Source organism: Trachypithecus francoisi, unplaced genomic scaffold, assembly GCF_009764315.1.
Source record: "Trachypithecus francoisi isolate TF-2019V2 unplaced genomic scaffold, Tfra_2.0 Contig01558, whole genome shotgun sequence".
Classification (NCBI taxonomy): domain Eukaryota; kingdom Metazoa; phylum Chordata; class Mammalia; order Primates; family Cercopithecidae; genus Trachypithecus; species Trachypithecus francoisi.
This window is the reverse complement of record NW_022681440.1, coordinates 5301576-5319643: the sequence shown is the minus strand read 5'-3', so window position 1 is coordinate 5319643 and position 18068 is coordinate 5301576. Positions and strand designations below refer to the sequence as shown.

The 18068-nt window shown below is 48.6% G+C and overlaps 1 protein-coding gene across 5 annotated transcripts in view; it reads left to right on the top strand.

Annotated features, from left to right (window-relative positions):
• Positions 1 to 18068, top strand: part of ARHGEF10 (Rho guanine nucleotide exchange factor 10) — a 135454-nt gene that overhangs the window by 46729 nt on the left and 70657 nt on the right. For 4 of the 5 annotated variants that reach the window (XM_033177668.1, XM_033177666.1, XM_033177667.1 and 1 more), the window contains 4 exons: positions 889 to 1052; positions 4674 to 4790; positions 7261 to 7375; positions 10164 to 10270. In XM_033177668.1, coding sequence (XP_033033559.1) covers positions 889 to 1052; positions 4674 to 4790; positions 7261 to 7375; positions 10164 to 10270 — 503 coding nt within the window. The remainder of the gene's footprint in view (positions 1 to 888; positions 1053 to 4673; positions 4791 to 7260; positions 7376 to 10163; positions 10271 to 18068) is intronic. The other variant, XM_033177671.1, reaches the window with a different exon arrangement.

Sequence of the window (18068 nt, the reverse complement as noted above, 5' to 3'; positions counted from 1 at the left end):
GAGAAATATTACAAGGATAGGGTAATTTCAAATATCTAGGGATTATAAGTGACAGGTTCATGTCTAATTTTGCATTTCCAATGAAAGGAAGTGTTGGTTTTGAATGTTACTTCTGTGCTAAGATGTATATATTCCTCAGTGCTTAATTACTAAGGATCTTTAAGGCCAAGTTTTGTTATAGTGAATGATTGTGGGTGCATAAAGAATAAATTTAATATTTTTAAGGCATGGAGATTATTCTTAAGAGGTTATTTATGTTTAAGAAACCAGGTAAAATAAAGAAACATTTATGCTTGTGTGACTGATAAAAGATTTAGAGAGACTCTAATATTCTGGTATTTTGAAGAATGTCATTTTCATTCTCTAAAAGTCTTGTTAGCATCACAGCATTGAAAATTTAAAAATCTGTGTGTATTTTCTTGCTAGTGCTGGTACTTGAATATCTGTATCATCCACCTATCCCTAGTTCTATAATCCACCATCCATCTACCTGCCTATCATCTGTCCACCAATTCTCTCTCTAATTTTCAAAACATCCCGTAAGTTTATATAAAGGAAGATTTTTCTTCGTGGGAAGTTCTCTAAGGCTGACAAGTTATCTGACATGACTGTGGCAGATGCCCGTAGCCAGGTGGTCCTCAGGATACAGATGGGGCAGGGGCACTTGTGAGAAACGCCTGAAGCGCTTTTCCCTGGCACTGCCCGGGTGGTGGAGGCTCTGCACAGTAGCTTCCGTGGAGCCCGCCCAGGGCCCTGCAGGGTCCTCAGCATGATTCAGATTTGCCTCCACCCCCAGCTCTAGATGACTCGGTAAAACCACAAACAGGCACAAAACAGCTCATATGGAATTCTAAAGTTTTAATTTCATTTTGGAATTTATGCACTCAGATGAAATGATTTATGATGATGTTGAGAATGGGGATGAAGGTGGAAACAGCTCTTTGGAATACGGATGGAGTTCGAGTGAATTTGAAAGTTACGAAGAGCAGAGTGACTCGGAGTGCAAGAATGGGATTCCCAGGTCCTTCCTGCGCAGCAACCACAAAAAGCAAGTATGTATTTCGGGCACCTGTGAGGGACAGTGCTCTTGTGTTGACATGGGCAGGGGGCTGTGAATATACGATTGTGATCCACCTACTACTTCTTAGTGATTTGTTAAGATGCTGATTAGTAGTTTGGGGAAAGCATAAGATATTGGCAAAGGAGAAGACGTCTCTTGTGTTTCATATAGTTAAGTATCGTCATGGAAGGATTGAGAAATTAAACTTCTGTAAACCACTTAAAAGGTCTTAAATGGCCGGGCGTGGTGGCTCAAGCCTGTAATCCCAGCACTTTGGGAGGCCGAGACGGGGGATCACGAGGTCAGAAGATCGAGACCATCCTGGCTAACATGGTGAAATCCCGTCTCTACTAAAAAAATACAAAAAAACTAGCCGGGCGATGTGGCGGGCACCTGTAGTCCCAGTTACTCAGGAGGCTGAGGCAGGAGAATGGCATAAACCCAGGAGGCGGAGCTTGCAGTGAGCCGAGATCGTGCCACTGTACTCTAGCCTGGGCGACAGAGCAAGACTCCGTCTCAAAAAAAAAAAGTCTTAAATGAGCTCACCACCTGGAATAAGAAAGTAGTTATTCTCTGAATTGCTTGTGTTTTAATGTATTATGTGCTTTGCACATAGCACTGTTGGCAGAACACTGAGTAGATGGGATCGGGGTTCCCTGAGACATAGCACATCTGCACTTTGCCTTAAGCCAGGTTTTGAACTTTAACATGTTCAGCATGAACAGGAAGAGGTAAAAATAGAAGATGTTAAGGGACAAAAGCTTCTAAACTGCTCTGTGACAATCCTTTCTTTTTTCTTTTCTTTTCTTTTTTTTTTTTTTTGAGATGGCTTCTCACTCTGTCTCCCAGGCTGGAGTGCAATGGCGTGATCTCAGTTCACTGCAATCTCCGCCTCCCAGGTTCAAGCCATTCTTCTGCCTCAGCCTCCCAAGTAGCTGGGATTACAGGTGCCCGCCACACACCTAGCTAATTTTTGTATTTTTAGTAGAGATGGGGTTTCCCCATGTTAGCCAGGCTAGTCTCGAACCCCTGACCTCAGGTGATCTGCCCATCTCAGCCTCCCACAGTGCTGGGATTATAGGTGTAAACCGCCGCACCCAGCCTGGAAATTTCTTTCTTACAGGGAATTTTTATTTTTTTGTGTGTGTGTGGAAAAGTCTTGAGATTAGGGTGTGAGATGGGACGTCAGAGCTGTAAGGCGTGAATTCTGGAATTGGATGATTTTGAGCCATGGAACCTGGGAACCGTTCAGCTGAGACACATCCCAGGTCTTGGTGGTGCCGGGCCGTGCCACAGGGTTTTTGTTGTTAGAGTTTTTTTTGACTATTTGTAAAAGGATAGATTTGTGCTCATCTGCAGTGATCTCCATGTACTTTCTGTGTGAGGCTGAGATGCAGGCCACACGCAGTCCTCCTCTGAGGCCAGCCAGTCCTGTGTTACTGATACAGATGGTGACCCGATGCCCGCCATAGTGACAGTTGGTGATAACCGGTTTTATCCCGCCCGTCCCCTAGTAGCCCCCAGTAAGCGGAGATTTCACTCCTGGACGTAGCTGCCACATCCCTATGGTTTACAAGTGATTATGGGTTGCCTACAATTCTCATATTCTGTGAACCTGCTTCATGAAACTCAAGGAAAATCTACCAGATCATGGCGGTCAGCTCACCTACCCAGTTTCATTCACAAGTTCTTCCAGGAATTCGATCTTTTCTGTCACCATAATTATTACAATAGAGATTTAAACAACCAATGAAGCTGCAATTGTAATTTTTCTGTTTTTTTTGTTTATTTGTTTGTTTGGTCTTTTCTTTGAAATGAGTCTCGCCTGTCGCCCAGGCTGGAGTGCAATGGCGTGATCTCAGGTTACCTCCCGGGTTCAAGCGATTGTCCTGCCTCAGCCTCTCATGTAGCTGGGATTACAGGCAGCCACTATCACCAGCTAATTTTTGTATTTTTAGTAGACACAGGGTTTCACCGTGTTGGCCAGGCTGGTCTCAAACTCCTGACCTCGTGATCTGCCTGCCTCAGCCTCCCAAAGTGCTGGGATTACAGGCGTGAGCCACTGCACCCAGCCTGCAATTGTAGTTTTTAACAGAGCTGATAACTAAGATGATATTTAGCTTGCTGTAGCTGAGTCAGACACTTGATTTAAACTGAGATTTAAGAAGAGTGCTGGACTCTGATGTCACAGATGGAGGCTCGGTGGGTGCCTTGGAGCGTGGGTTACATGCTGTTTGGTTTCACCTTCGTGGTGGGCTGTGGACAGCGGGGCCAGGCCACTGAGGAGCCCAGAGGCATTAGTAGTCACTCCTTAATAATAACTCAGGGGACCCTGCCCTTGCCTTGGGGCACACCCATATCCCAGAGGAGCCCTTGACTGCCCAGGCAGTGCCAGTGGTTCAGCAGCCCTCCCTGCTGGGAGACGGAGCTGGGGAAAGCCAGCACACAGTGGGTTTGTGGTGCAGAATTACAACCTGGGAGTGCCGGGCTCTGCATTTCCAGCCTCTCCTGCACCTCCATATTGCCAGGATGGTGGCCTGGATTGGGGAATACTGTGTGGGGTGCAGACAGGGCGCCTCTGGGTTAGGCCTGACCAGGATGAAAGTGCTGCAGGCAGCACCAAGTTTTCTAGTTTAAACGGTCACATTTTAAAAACGACCAAAATAAAACTAGATGTTCAAAAGTCATCTCAAAAAAATCTCGAATTTTATTAAAGTGTCTGTGACATGAGAAATGCCCCCAGGGGAGCAGTGGGGCCTCAGCCACGGGCATCTGAAGTGTCTGTGACCACACAGACAAGGATCCAGGGGGTCCCCAGTCAGTTAGAGACAAAGTGACTTCAGGTTGGAGACTTGAAAATCCATGCTGCCATCCCCAAAATATGTCACCTTCAGTACAGTTTAAATACAAGTATCTTTTGCTTGGATGCTGACATAAAAATAATTTTGTGTATTTTTCTATATTGGATAATGCTCATTCCACCAAAATGTAAATGAATGATTTTACAGATATTTTGTGTGCGTGCATTTGCTCCTGTCTAGCACGGAGAAGACTCTAGCCTGGTGTCTGGATAGTGTCTGCATTTTGATGCCGTGTTTAACTCATTTCTGCATTTATCTCTCTCTTTTTTGTTTTTTTTGAGACAGGGTCTTACTCTGTCGCCTAGGCTGGAGTGCAGTGGCACCATCACGGCTCACTGCAGTCTCCACCTCCCAGGCTCAAGCGATCCTCCTACCTCAGCCTCCTAAGTAGCTAGGACCATAGGCATACACCACCCTGCCTGGCTAATTTTTGTGATTTTAATAGAGACAGGGTTTCACCATGTTGCCCATGCTGGTCTTGAACTCCTGAGCTCAAGTGATCCTCCCACCTCCGCCTCCCAAAGTGCTGGGATTACAGGCATGAGCCACCGCGCCTGGCCAACTGTTTGTGCATTTATCTCTCAGGGACCAACGGGGCTAATGGGGACTCTCACGTGTGGTCCCAGAAGCCCCCAGTCAGGAGAGGCCTGATGTGCCACTGCAGATGCTGCCAGTATCCACTCAATGTGAAATTGTCCCAAAGAACCAAAAAGAGCCTTTTTGTGAAAAGACTGTGTCTCTTTATGCTGTAGCTTTCTCATGACCTAACCCGTTTAAAGGAGCACTATGAGAAAAAGATGAGAGAGTTGATGGCAAGCACGGTGGGCGCGGTGGAGATTCAGCAGCTCAGGCAGAAGCATGAACTGAAGGTAGAGTCTTGCCCCCGGCCGCTGCCCCCACTCGCCGGCCGGGCAGTAAAGAAAAACCACATGGCTCGGTCGGTCCTTGCTGTCTCAACAGCGGTTCTCAAAGGGTGGTCCGGGGCTCCCGGCATCCCCCGACGCTTTGGGGCTCACATGGACTCTGAGACGCTCTGTGCCTTTCACTCTCTCCCTCTTAGGGAACCCAAGAACATTCTGGAAGCTCCATGGCTGTGGCCTCACAGCTGGCGCAATGCCGTCCGGCTGTCTACGTGACAGGGGTTTCCAGAAATGCACAACAATGCCACTTTCTGTTTGTTTTGGAAAACACAGCAGTTTTTCATCGATGTTATTTAAGATAACATGTAATAGGTTGATTATTTTTTAAATGAACATTTATAAAAGTATCCAAACTTTTTCAGCATTTTAACTTCAAATGCAGTACATATTGATACGTAAAACCCCTGTAAACGAAAGCCATTTGGGCTCTCCATAATTTTTAAGAGCGTCCAGGGCCCCCGAGACCGGAATGCTTGAGAACTGCCGGATGTGAGTGTAGTGACAGTCTGTTCCGCGCGATGTCTTTTAAAAGGGCACTGTCAAGTACTTTTTCCTGGAATTTGACCTTTTATCCTGCTGGTATTTTGTGATCATTCATATGTGTTGAGTGGCACTCACTGGAAAGGGACGTGCACTCCACATGGCTTCTGGAGCAGCCGGCTCATCCACCCTGTTGTGCTTGGGCCATCCGAAGCCACGTCCGCCTCCTGGGAGCTGCGTTGCCCCCTCACATCCAGCGTCTGTCCGATGGGACCTGCCGGAGGCGGCAGGCAGTGTGGCGGGGTTTCCGAGGAGCGGAGGGCACCATCAGAGCCATGGGAGGGGTGTGTGAGCTACGTTTGGAGATTTCCACAGACACGGGGAGTGCCCTGGCTGAAGCAGGTGAGGGCACTGTGGGAAGTGGGGAAGGAAGGCCGGGGAAGCAGCCAGGGTTGGGCCCAGCACACTCGCTTTCCCTAGTGAGAGCAGCCCCGTGTCAGCTCTGGGAGCCAGGAGACCTGGCCAAGGCTATGACCTGGAACCCGGGGTCTCACCTGCTCTGCATGGAGCTGGGGCTCAGGGAGCGTGGCGGCCTTCCAGTTTGTCGGTTTGCAGTTCTCTGATTCTCTGTCCAGGGATCCTGACAGGCTGGCTGAAAACCAAGGGTTCACAGCCCAGACCCGGGATTGAGAAAGAGCAGGAGGTGGACAGACTGTGCGGGGCGGATACGCGCAGGCGGGCAGGGCTGTCTGCGGCATCGGGCAGGAGGCAGGGGCATGGGTGCAGGGGCCAAGGAAATGGCAGCGGGACATGGTCCCATGTGGGGTTGGGAGATGCAGGAGCGAGGGAGCCCACAGGGGCCGTGATGTTAACGCCGTCGATGGGGGACAGCGTTGCAAGTGATGGAGATGGGCTGGGGCGGGCGATGCGGGTGTGAGGCCAGGCGTGTTGCGTGGTGTTCATGGTGGACACTTCCCGAAGGCAGCCCTCAGGCGTTTGGAAGTCCAGGACAGGCAGACATGGCCAGGGCTAGAGCAACTGTCTGCACGCTGGTGTCCAGCAGCCCTGCTCCTCCCATAGTGATGTGACCCAGAGTGAAGAGAGCCTGGTTCTCAGCTGCACTGCTGGTCCCTTTGGGAGGTCCCTGGGAAGGAGACGTCGGTTGTCCCATAAGAGATCATCTTTTAGAGACGAATCACTCAGCGTCCAGTGGCTAGTACCTCAGATGTTCGGTTTTTAAGGAGTAAGAAATCAGATGGCAGGAGACACCTCAGACGGCTGAGTCCAGGCAGCCGTGAGCGTCCAGCACGGCACTGTCTGAGGAAGTGGAGGCAGGGAGCCCCAGGCCCAGGGGACGTGGCCTCCGAGTCTGACATCCGCAGTGTGCTGCACCCCGACCCTCCCTCGGGTGGATCCCGTGCGTGTCTGCAGCACTTGCCAGGCCTTACATTCAGCCCCGTGGCTGGGGCTGGGTCCGTGTGACCATGCGTGTGAGGTGGCCTTGTCAACAGCTGGCCTTGCCCCAACAAGGGGTGCGGTGCGAAGCCCTGGGGAGTTTGTTAAAAGGCTGAACTGGAGCTGTGAGCGTCTGCAGTTAGTTGTTTTGCCATTTAATTCAGTGCGAGTTGTTTGACATTTGTGCACGTTAATGACTCACCTGTAACCCCCACGTAGCTCTTTGTGTGGGTGGATCACGTATAATACTGCAAATGGGACAGGGAACATTTTTCACCATGTCCAGGAAGGCCTGTGTTTTCAAAGTCTGTTTTTTTCTTTTTTCCAACAAACAAAACCAAAACAAAACCTAGCCCAGAACTGCACATGACACATACGCTCACAAGAACCAGACTACTTGACAGTATTCTTTTAAAACAGGCAAATGAAAGTCGCAGGTGGATTCTGCCACCGTCCCGTTCTCACGTCTCCCTCTCTGTCGCAGATGCAGAAGCTCGTGAAGGCTGCGAAGGACGGCACCAAGGATGGGCTGGAGAGGACCAGAGCGGCTGTGAAGAGGGGCCGCTCGTTCATCAGGACCAAGTCTCTCATTGCACAGGGTCCGTGCCTGTGGGTCTTCCTGTGGGGAGGACGTGGGGTTGGGGGACGGCCGTGCAGGCTCCTGCGCCTCTGGTGGCACCGGCCTGCTCAGTGTTTGGGTCTGGATCAGCCCTGCTGACCCCAGCCTCCCTGCCCTGCAGGGGTGGCGTTTTAGGCTGAGGGCACCCAGCAGTGGGGAATCATTGAGAATCACTGGCTGGATCTAGGGAGGGCCGCGTAGGGGCCTCCGTCACTGTGCATTCATGGCATTGGACTCTATTTACAGCACATCAGCCCTCCTGGGCATGGTCCCACAGGGACTGAGGTCGTGAGCATCCTGAACCGGGATTTCAGGAACATTTTCCTTGGTGAGGGGAGATTTGGAGTAGATAGCAGAATTTCCAGGTTTTTCTAAAAATCTCACGAAGGGGCAGTGGTCTTTGCAGTTATGTGTGGAAAAGGCAGCTGGTGTGGAGGTCTCATGTATGGTGGCAACAAGCGGCAGGCCAGGGTTATGCACCGTCCAAGGAAATTTCTCGGAGCCTTTGTGCACAGATGTCCTAAGGTCGAGTTACGGGAGGGTGGCTGAGAGTCGCTGTGACTCTGACCTGGCATTTCCCGGTTGTTTCTCCAGTTTTCTAACGTGCCTGTCTGGTGCTAGGACGTGGGCAGCGTTTGCTAATATCTGTACTTGGAAGGGACTTTACAATCACGTGTTCCCTCAAGGAACGGCCTCGGATACGATGTGTAATTGGTATGACATGGTGTAACTCAGGAGGCCTTTTCCTCTTTCAGTCCTAATGAAGCCCTCGGCATCTCAGACAAGGTGGGGGAAAGCTGGCAGCATCCCCAAGGGTTTGTTTGGTGATGGAGACAGGCAGGTGCATTCTAATAACATGTGCAGTAATATTGTGCCCTGATAGGGGTGCCATGAGGTGCTTGGGGCAGCAAAGGACAGCTTTTGAGGAGGTGGCCATATTTACACCGCGCCTGGAAAGCACAGGCAGCCCAGTCCAGTGAGGAGTTGGGATTTGGGGCCGTATTCACTGCCTCAAGGAGTGTGTCTGCCACCAGCAGCAACCCCCTGACCGGGGCCCAGACTCCAGGATCTGATCACAACTGCCCACCCAGAGCCCATGCCAGGCCCCCGAGACAGGATTTGCAGGCCGGCAGAGTCCCCCAGGACTGGGTGTGTGGGGCAGTCTGAGAAACCCTGACTCAGGCCCTGGGAGCAGGTCATGATTTGTCTCTGGTTTAGGGGGTGCTCTCTGGGGGATCAGTTGGAGAGATGCGGCGGTTTAATAGGCAAATCCCGGCCGGGCGCGGTGGCTCAAGCCTGTAATCCCAGCACTTTGGGAGGCCGAGACGGGCGGATCACGAGGTCAGGAGATCGAGACCATCCTGGCTAACACGGTGAAACCCTGTCTCTACTAAAAAAATACAAAAAATTAGCCGGGCGAGATGGCGGGCGCCTGTAGTCCCAGCTACTCGGGAGGCTGAGGCGAGAGAATGGCGTAAACCCAGGAGGCGGAGCTTGCAGTGAGCTGAGATCCAGCCACTGCACTCCAGCCTGGGCGACAGAGCGAGACTCCGTCTCAAAAAAAAAAAAAAAAAAATAGGCAAATCCCTAACTCCCAACCCTAGTTTCCTAAGCCATAAAATGAGAGGCTTGCTCAGAATTTTGTTCTTCGTCCTGGTTGTACCTAAGAATGAACTAGAAAGCTTGTAAAACATGCTGGTGCCAGGCCCTCCTTCCCTGGCTGATCCGTCGATCTCTGAGGGAAAAGTCTGGGCATCACTAGGTTTTAAAGCCCCTTAGACAGATATTTCTCTGCAGCCAGGGTTTGGGATCTTTGAACCAGAATAACTCAGGTTTTTATCCCCTAAAACTTCCTGTGCTTTTCTGATTTCCAGCCATTTTGTAGATGCTTTAATGTAGTTACCAGTGTTTTAAAAAGTGAATGTAGGCGTTTTCTTGTTTTTTAGAGACAGGGTCTCACTCTCGCCCAGGCTGGAGTGCAGTGGCATGACCACAGCTCACTGCAGCCTCAACCTTCTGGGCTCAGGCCATCCTCCTGCCTCAGCCTCCTGACTAGCTAGGAGTACAGGTGCTCACCACCATGCCTGGCTAATTTTTAAATTTTGTGTAGAGATGGAGTCTTGCTGTGTTGCCCAGGCTGGTCTTCAGCTCCAGGGCTCAAGTGATTCTGCCATCTCGGTCTCCCAAAGTGCTGGGATTAGGGGACTGAGCCACCACACCCGACTGTGAACTTAGTGTTTGTTTAAACTGTTTGAGTTTTGGAAAGCTATGCTTCTTAAGGTGTCCAGTGAGAGAGGCACAAGAAATATACTAAGTGCCACCTCAGTTTTCATTGACTTTTGACTCACCTCAGTTTTCAGTGACCATTCTCAGCCATTCTTAGCTGTGTTTCCTTGTTTCTGATTGTGATATTTTATAGAGTAAAATATAGAGTAAGAAACTATTCAATTTATGAAATATTCTAAAACATTAACATTCCAAAATAATGCCACTTTACTATCTAGCCATTCAAATGGCACCTCTCCCTTTTGAAGTTAAACTTTGAATACTGAAAATTTCAAATACAGACAAATACTGTATTACCCTGTGGAAAGAATATTTTATTGGATTTATTAAAAATTCAACGTAATAATAGCTGGGTGTCAAGTAAGCAGGGAAAATTGAAAGGTCTACACAAAATACTTACTTGACATATTATTTTAGTGTACTGTAGTGTTCTGAATATATTATTTCAATGTAAAGCTCATGCATTTTGGCTTATTTTTAAGATCACAGATCTTCTCTTGAGGAAGAGCAGAATCTGTTCATTGATGTTGACTGCAAGCACCCGGAAGCCATCTTGACCCCGATGCCCGAGGGTTTATCTCAGCAGCAGGTGAGATGAGCAGAGCTGACACTCAGGGACTGTTGACCAGCAGAGCTGTGCTGGTTTTTAAATATTTGTATGTTTGATGCTGGTTGGTAAATATCTGCTGTCTCAAACTCTGCATCCACTCGGGAACTCCACTGTAGACTCCTGGCCCAGCACTTAGAGGCTTAATACTGGGCTCAGTAAGGGTCTGAGGGGACCCTGGTCAGCAGCTGTGGCCTGGACTCAGGCCCTTCTGGTCCTTAAATATTTTGGACAGCACCCCGAGTGTAACTGTGAGAAAGGGGAGGAACTTGCATTCTTCGTGGGAGTCAGTCACACAGTTGGTGCTTTCACAGAGACCGAGTGTGGGCGTGTATGATCCGTATGTGTATGTAGCTACCTGAGACTGAGATGAAAATGACAGATTTTCAATAACTAATTAAATCTGAATATAATGCATTTCTTAAAAATCTGGTACTTGGTAGCAGAAGGGAAAAAAATCACTGATTTTCACTAGATTGCCTTTGGGTAAAAGGAAGAGAAAACTTGAGGAACCAGAGTGACAGCAGTGAGTTTGCAGGCCTTTAGCAGCAGGGGCTGATGCTTTGGGATGATGGGAGTTGTTTCCCACACGGGCAGCGAGGTGCAAATCACGGACACCAGGATGGAGAGGCAGACACATGTGTAATCCACGCCTCTGGGGAGATCCCTGGATACAGGTAGGCAGATAGAGCGAGAGAGAGCATTGCCAGATTAAAGAAAAACAACATAGAAATGCTTAGTGACTGGCCAGGTTTAAAAAGAGCTGGAAAGGGAAACCTGTGAGCTGTTCATAGTCGGCCAGGCTAAAATAGGAAGCTTACATCTCACTGGAATTGAGCAGTGATGACTGAAGTATTAGTTTTGTCAGCAGCATCACACGAGTGACGGGACGAAGTGTGCACAGAGCTGGGAGACGGTTGTTGAGCGGCTGTCACTCACGAGTGCATGCTCTGTGCAGACCCCATGCCAGGTCCCTGGTGTGTTTCACTGAGTTTCATCCTCACAAATCCCCTTGCTGTCCTTGTATACTCTGTAAGGAAGCCTGGACTTGGAGGAGGTTGATCATCGCAACTGCATCCTCCAGTTACGTGAGAAGGGGTCGTGTCTGATCTCAGTCTCTCCCATCACAGCCTGCCCCTAACCTGTCTGTGCTCACTGGGGCCATGTGATCTGTGCTGCCACATGCCCAGGGGGATGGTTGACAGCCTTTGCCAGGAACAGAGGATCCAGCGCTTTCTCCTGTGCGTGCTGTCCAGCTCACAGACCTCACTTCAGACTCGGGAGCTATAAAAGGGGTTCCTGGCTGAATACCTTCTTGCCAGTCCTGTGAGGCGCTCAATAGGATAACACACTGGCCAATCCTCTACTATCTGGGGCCCTCACTGCATGTGGCTGCCTGTGCTGGTGAGGACACACCATGTGAGAGGGACTTGGATCCTACACTCTGAGAACTTAGTGTAGTGATGAAGCTGAAAACCAAAAATATCAAAAGAAGGGAAAAGCACAGAGGAAATGCTGCTAATGTTGGCAGGAGGACAGCTTCCTAGCAGATGAGGAACTAAACAGGAATCATAGCAGGAGTGTGAGTGACTCAGGACCAGAAGGGTCAGGAGACCTTGAGGACACATGGCCCAAGCCAAGACAGCGGCCTGAGCTGCAAACCAGTAGGCAGGGTGCGGGGGTGAGGGTGAGAGAGACGACGCCAGATCCTTAGTGGGGTGTGAGGGGTCTGTGAGGAGACACTGGGTGAGGTGAGGTTTGTGAGGAGACACTGAGGGGAGTGAGAGTTGTGAGGAGAAACTGAGTGGGGTGAGGATTGTGAGGAGACACGGAGTGGGGTGAGGGTTGTGAGCAGACACTGAGTGCAGTGTGAGGGGTCTGTGAGGAGACCCTGAGTCAGGTGAGCATTGTGAGGAGACACTGAGTGGGTGAGGATTGTGAGGAGACAGAGTGGGGTGAGAGTTGTGAGGAGACACTGAGTGGGCTGAGGAGTCTGTGAGGAGACTTAGTGGGGTGAGGGGTCTGTGAGGAGACACTGAGTGGTGTGAGGGGTATTTGAGGAGACACCGAGTGTGATGAGGGTTGTGAGGAGACACTGAGTGGGGTGAGAGTTGTGAGGAGACACTGAATGGGGTGAGGGATCTGTGAGGAGACACTGAGTGGGGTGAGGAGTAGTGAGACACTGAGTAGGGTGAGGGATCTGTAAGGAAACACTGAGTGGGATGAGGGGTCTGTGAGGAGACACTGAGTGGGGTGTGTGGGGTTTGTGAGGAAACCCTCAGTGGGTTGAGGGTTGTGAGGAGACACTGAGTGTGGTGGGGGGTATTGAGGAGACACTGAGTTGGGTAAGGAGTCTTTGTGGGGACACTGAGCACAGTGAGGGTTGTGAGGAGACACTGAGTGGGATAAGGGGTTTGTGAGAAGACACTGAATGGGGTGAGAGGTCTGTGCAGAGATACCGAGTAGGGTATGAGGGGTCTGTGAGGAGTCATGGAGTGTGGTGAGAGTTGTGAGGAAACACGGATTGGGGTGAGGGTCGTGAGGAAACACTGAGTGGGGTTAGTGTTTGTGAGGAGACATTGAGTGGGCTGAGGGTTGTGAGGAGACACTAGGTGGGGTGAGGGTTTCTGAGGAGACACTGTGGGAGGTGAGCTTTGTTAGGAGGCTCTGAGTAGGGTGAGGGTTGTTAGGAGACACTGAGTGGGATGAGGGTTTGTGAGGAGACCCTAGGTGGGGTGAAGGTTATGAGGAGACACTGAGTGGGGTGAGCATTTGTGAGGAGACACTGAGAGGTGTGAGGGTTGTGAGGAGACAGTGAGTGTGGTAAGGGTTGTAAGGAGACACTGAGGGGGGTGAAGGTTCTGAGCAGTCACTGAGTGGGGTGAGGGTTTGTGAGGAGACGCTGAGTGGGGTGTTGATTGTGAGGAGACACTGAGTCGGGTGAGGGTTCTGAGGAGACACTGAGTGGGGTGAGAGTTGTGAGGAGACACTGAATCAGGTGAGGGTTGTGAGGAGAAGCTGAGTGGGGTGAAGAGTATGAGGAGACACTGAGTGGGGTGTGAGGGGTCTGTGAGGTGTCACTGAGTACTGTGAAAGTTGTGAGGAAACACGGAGTGTGGTGAGGGTCCTGAGAAATACTGAGTGGGTTGAGGGTTTGTGACGAGACACTGAGTGGGGTGAGAGTTATGAGGAGACACTGAGTGGGGTGGGATGAGACACTGAGTTGGGTGAGGGTTGTGAGGAGACACTGAGCGGGGTGAGAGGTCTGTGACAAGACACCGAGTGGGGTGAGGGGTCTGTGACGAGACACTGAGTGAGGTGTGAGGGGTCTACGAGGAGTCACAGAGTGCGGTGAGAGTTGTGAGGAAACACGGAGTGGGGTGTGGGTCGTGAGGAGACAGTCATTGGGGTAAGGGTTGTGAGGAGACACTGAGTGGGGTGAGGGGTCTCTGAGGAGACACTGGGGTGTGAGGGGTCTATGATGAGACACTGTGAGTGGGGTGAGGGTTATGAGGAGAAAGTGAGTGGGGTGAGGGTTGTGAGGAGACACTGAGTGGAGTGAGGAATCTGTGAGGAAACAGTGTGGTGTGAGGGGTCTGTGAGGAGACACTGAGTGGTGTGAGTGTTGTGAGGAGACAGTGAGTGTGGTGTGAGGGTTGGGAGGAGACACTGGGTGGGAGGAGGGTTTGTGAGAAGACACTAGGTGGGGTGAGGGTTTGTGAGGAAACACTGAGTGGTGTGAGGGTTGTGAGGAGACAGGGGTAAGGGTTGTGAGAAGACACTGAGTGGGGTTGAAGGTTCTAAGGAGACACTGAGTGGGGTGAGGTTTGTAAGGAGACACTGGGATGTCGATTGTGAGGAGACACTGAGTCGGGTGAGGTTTGTGAGGAGATACTGAGTGGGATGAGAGTTGTGAGGAGACACTGAATCTGGTGAGGGCTATGAGGAGACACTGAGTGGGGTGATGGGTATTGAGGCGACACTAAGTGGGGTAAGGATTCTCTGTGGAGATACTGAGTGGGGTAAGGGTTCTGTGAGGAGACACTGAATGGGGTGAGGGTTCTGTGAGGAGACACTGAGTTGGGTGGGGGTATGAGGAGACACTGATTGGGGTGTGAAGGGTCTGTGAGGTGTCCCCAAGTGCAGTGAGATTTGTGAGGAAACACGGAGTGTGGTGAGGGTCCTGAGGAAACACTGAGTTGGGTGAGGGTTTGTGAGGAGACACTGAGTGGGGTGAAGGTTGTGAGGAGACACACAAGTGTGAGGAGTCTGTGAGGAGAAAGTGAGTGGGGTGTGAGAGGTCTATGAGGAGACACTGAATAGGGTGAGGGTTGTGAGGAGACATTGAGTGGGGTGAGGGTTGTGAGGAGACCCTGAATGTGGAGGGCTGTGAGGAGACAGTGAGTGGGGTGAATGTTGTGAGGAGACACTGAATGTGGCGAGGGTTGTGAGGAGACAGTGGGGTGAGGGGTATTGAGGAGACACTGAGTGGGGTAAGGAGTCTGTGTGGAGACACTGAGTGGGGTGAGAGATCTGTGAAGAGACAGTGAGGTGAGGGTTGTGAGGAGACACTGAGTGGGGTAAGGGGGTCTGTGAGGAGACACTGAATGGGGTAAGGATCTGTGAGGAGACACTGAGTAGGGTGAGGGTCATGAGGAAACACTGAGTGGGGTGAGGGCTTTTGAGGAGACAATGATTGCGGCGTGAGGGGTGTGTGAGGAGACACTGAGTGGGGTGAGGGTTTTTGTTGAGACACCGAGTGGGTGAGGGTTTGCGAGGAGGCACTGAGTGGGGTATGGATTGTGAGGAGACACTGAGTGGGGTGAGGGTTATAAGGAGACACTGAGTAGGGTGAGAGTTGTGAGGAGACACTGAGTGGGGTGAAGGGTCTGAGGAGACATTGAGTGGGGTGAGGGGTGTGAGGAGACACTGATTGCGGTGAGGGGTGTGAGGAGACACTGTGTGGGGTGATGGTTGTGAGGAGACACTGAGTTGGGTGTGAGGGGTCTGTGAGGAGACACTGAGTTGGGTGAGAGTTGTGAGGAGACAGTGAGTTGGGTGAGCGTTTGTTAGGAGACAGTGGGGTATGAGGGGTCTGTGAGGAGACAGTGATGGGGGCATGGGATCTGTGGGATGTCACTGGGTAGGAATCGAGGTTCTCTGAGGAAAGAGTGAGTAGTGATTAGTAGAGGTGTGGTGGATGGTTCGACCTTTTTGTTGTATTGCACTTTTCCAAGTGCCTATCTGTTGGGCACTGATTTTGGCGGATTTGGTCAGCGAATTGGTGGTAACTGTTCATTGTTTTGTGGTTTCTGTAAAGGGTTTAAGCTTCCCAAATTAGTCTCACAGACCTGGATGAAATCCTGTTTTTTGCTCTGATTATCTTGGTTACTTTTGTCTAGTAGTTAGTTTCTGAAGTTCAGTTTTCCTTTTCTTTGAAGGGTGGATTTTAATGTCTATTTCCATCTTGCTCATCACACCATAATGTTTCAGTGAAGTCCTGTATAGGAAGGTCTCTGTGTGGTCTTAGCGCAGTGCTCAGTTTCAATTAGATGACAGCTGGGATTAGGATTGGAAACTTAGCAGTATTTAGGATTTCTGTATTTCTTCATGCAGCTTATCTTTATTGTAGCCATGATTCACATTGATTTCATTTTCCTCCTGCCAAATGTGTTGTCCCTGGGAGTTTTCTCTTGAAAGGTTAAGTGGGGGTTATTGATGCTCTTTAATTCTTGTTCTCCTCTAGAACTGAATTAAGGGAAACATAACTCTAAAATGCTGTATATTAAACATTCTTTGCATGTCTAATTTGGGGGTGGAAAAAGGAAAATGTTCTTTTTGAAATAAAGGGTCGGTCTTTACTTGGAAAGCACCCTTGATGCTGGAGGACAGAGGATCCTGTCCTGTCCCCATTCGTGGTGGGGACATGAGGAAGGGCAGGCTGGGCCAGGCCCAGGCCCCATCCACGGCTCTCCAGGCTCAGACCCAGGAGCCACTCTGATTGTCCTCCAGCCCTGGCTTCGTCCAGTTGCCCCGTGACCTTCATATCAGGGACCCTCCCTGTGGGGGCTGCCCTCAGGATGGATTTCTCCTCTATGACTTCAGGTTAGGCTTCTCAGGAAGAGAGTGACACTCTTCTTGAGCACTGGAGGCTCCCCGTCCCACCCCTTAGTGGGCGTACAATTCGATGTGTCACATTGAACTGCCGAAAAGACTGACATCACGTGCAGTAGCCATGAAACCCGGGAGATCGGTGTTGTTTTTGTATTTTAATATTATACCTATTCCAGATCTTTTGACCTGATACTACATTAGTATCATCTCAGGACTTTTTAATACACACACATACACACACACACACCCAGAAATAATATATACACATAATATATGTACACATATAAATATATACTATAATATATAACATATTATATATAATATATGTACACATATAAATATATACTATAATATATACATATTATATATAATATACATACACATATAAATATATACTAATATATAACATATATGTAATATACGTACACATATAAATATATACTATAATATATAACATATATGTAATATACGTACACATATAAATATATACTATAATATATAACATATATGTAATATACGTACACATATAAATATATACTATAATATATAACATATTATATAATATACGTACACATATAAATATATACTATAATATATAACATATATAATATACGTACACATATAAATATATACTATAATATATAACATATTATATATACGTACACATATAAATATATACTATAATATATAACATATTATATATAATATATGTACACATATAAATATATACTATAATATATAACATTATATATAATATACGTACACATAAATATATACTATAATATATAACATTATATATAATATACGTACACATAAATATATACTATAATATATAACATATTATATATAATATACGTACACATATAAATATATACTATAATATATACATATTATATATAATATACGTACACATATAAATATATACTATAATATATAACATATTATATATAATATATGTATATATACACAAATACATTTTTATGTTTGACCCCGGGGCCTTGGGATAGTGTCTGGGAATCTGAATTTCAGAACAAAGACTGGCCTGGGTTTGATGATGGGAGGGGTTGCTTGTCCTTTTGGGTTCTAAGCTGTCATTTGAAAGGGAAGCCTCTGTGCTCTGACGTTTGCTGTGAATCAGTCAGCAGCAGCAGCTGCAGCTTCCCAGCTTCTAGCCATGTGTGTATGTGTGTGTGTGTGTGTGTGTGTGTGTGTGTGTGTGTGTTTAATCCCAGCCACATCTGTATTTTTTAATACATCAGTTTCTTCTTTGGGTATTTTAGAAGGGTTGATTTTTGTCTTTTGCGAATGGAATAATCCTTTCTCTAAAAAGAATAATCTCTCCCTTGTCAATCAGGTTTTGTAAATCTTAGTTGCCCTGCAATCTTTTTAACCAGAGAAATTTCCTTTGTGAAAAATGCTCTTTGCCCACTAGGTGGCAATGCAGTCCCTTCAAATAGCGTAATCCAGGGCTGCAGGTAGCCTGGTATTAACTACACTGGTGTGTCCGTGTGTGTGCATGTGTGTGGTGTGTTTCTGTGCACGCACGTGTGTGTTATCTTGCATGTATGTGGGGTGGTGTGTGCAGGAGTCTGTGTGGTGTGCTGTGCCCCGTGCATGTGTTCATATGCGTGAGTGTGCATGTTGGTTTAGGAGCAACTCCGTTGCC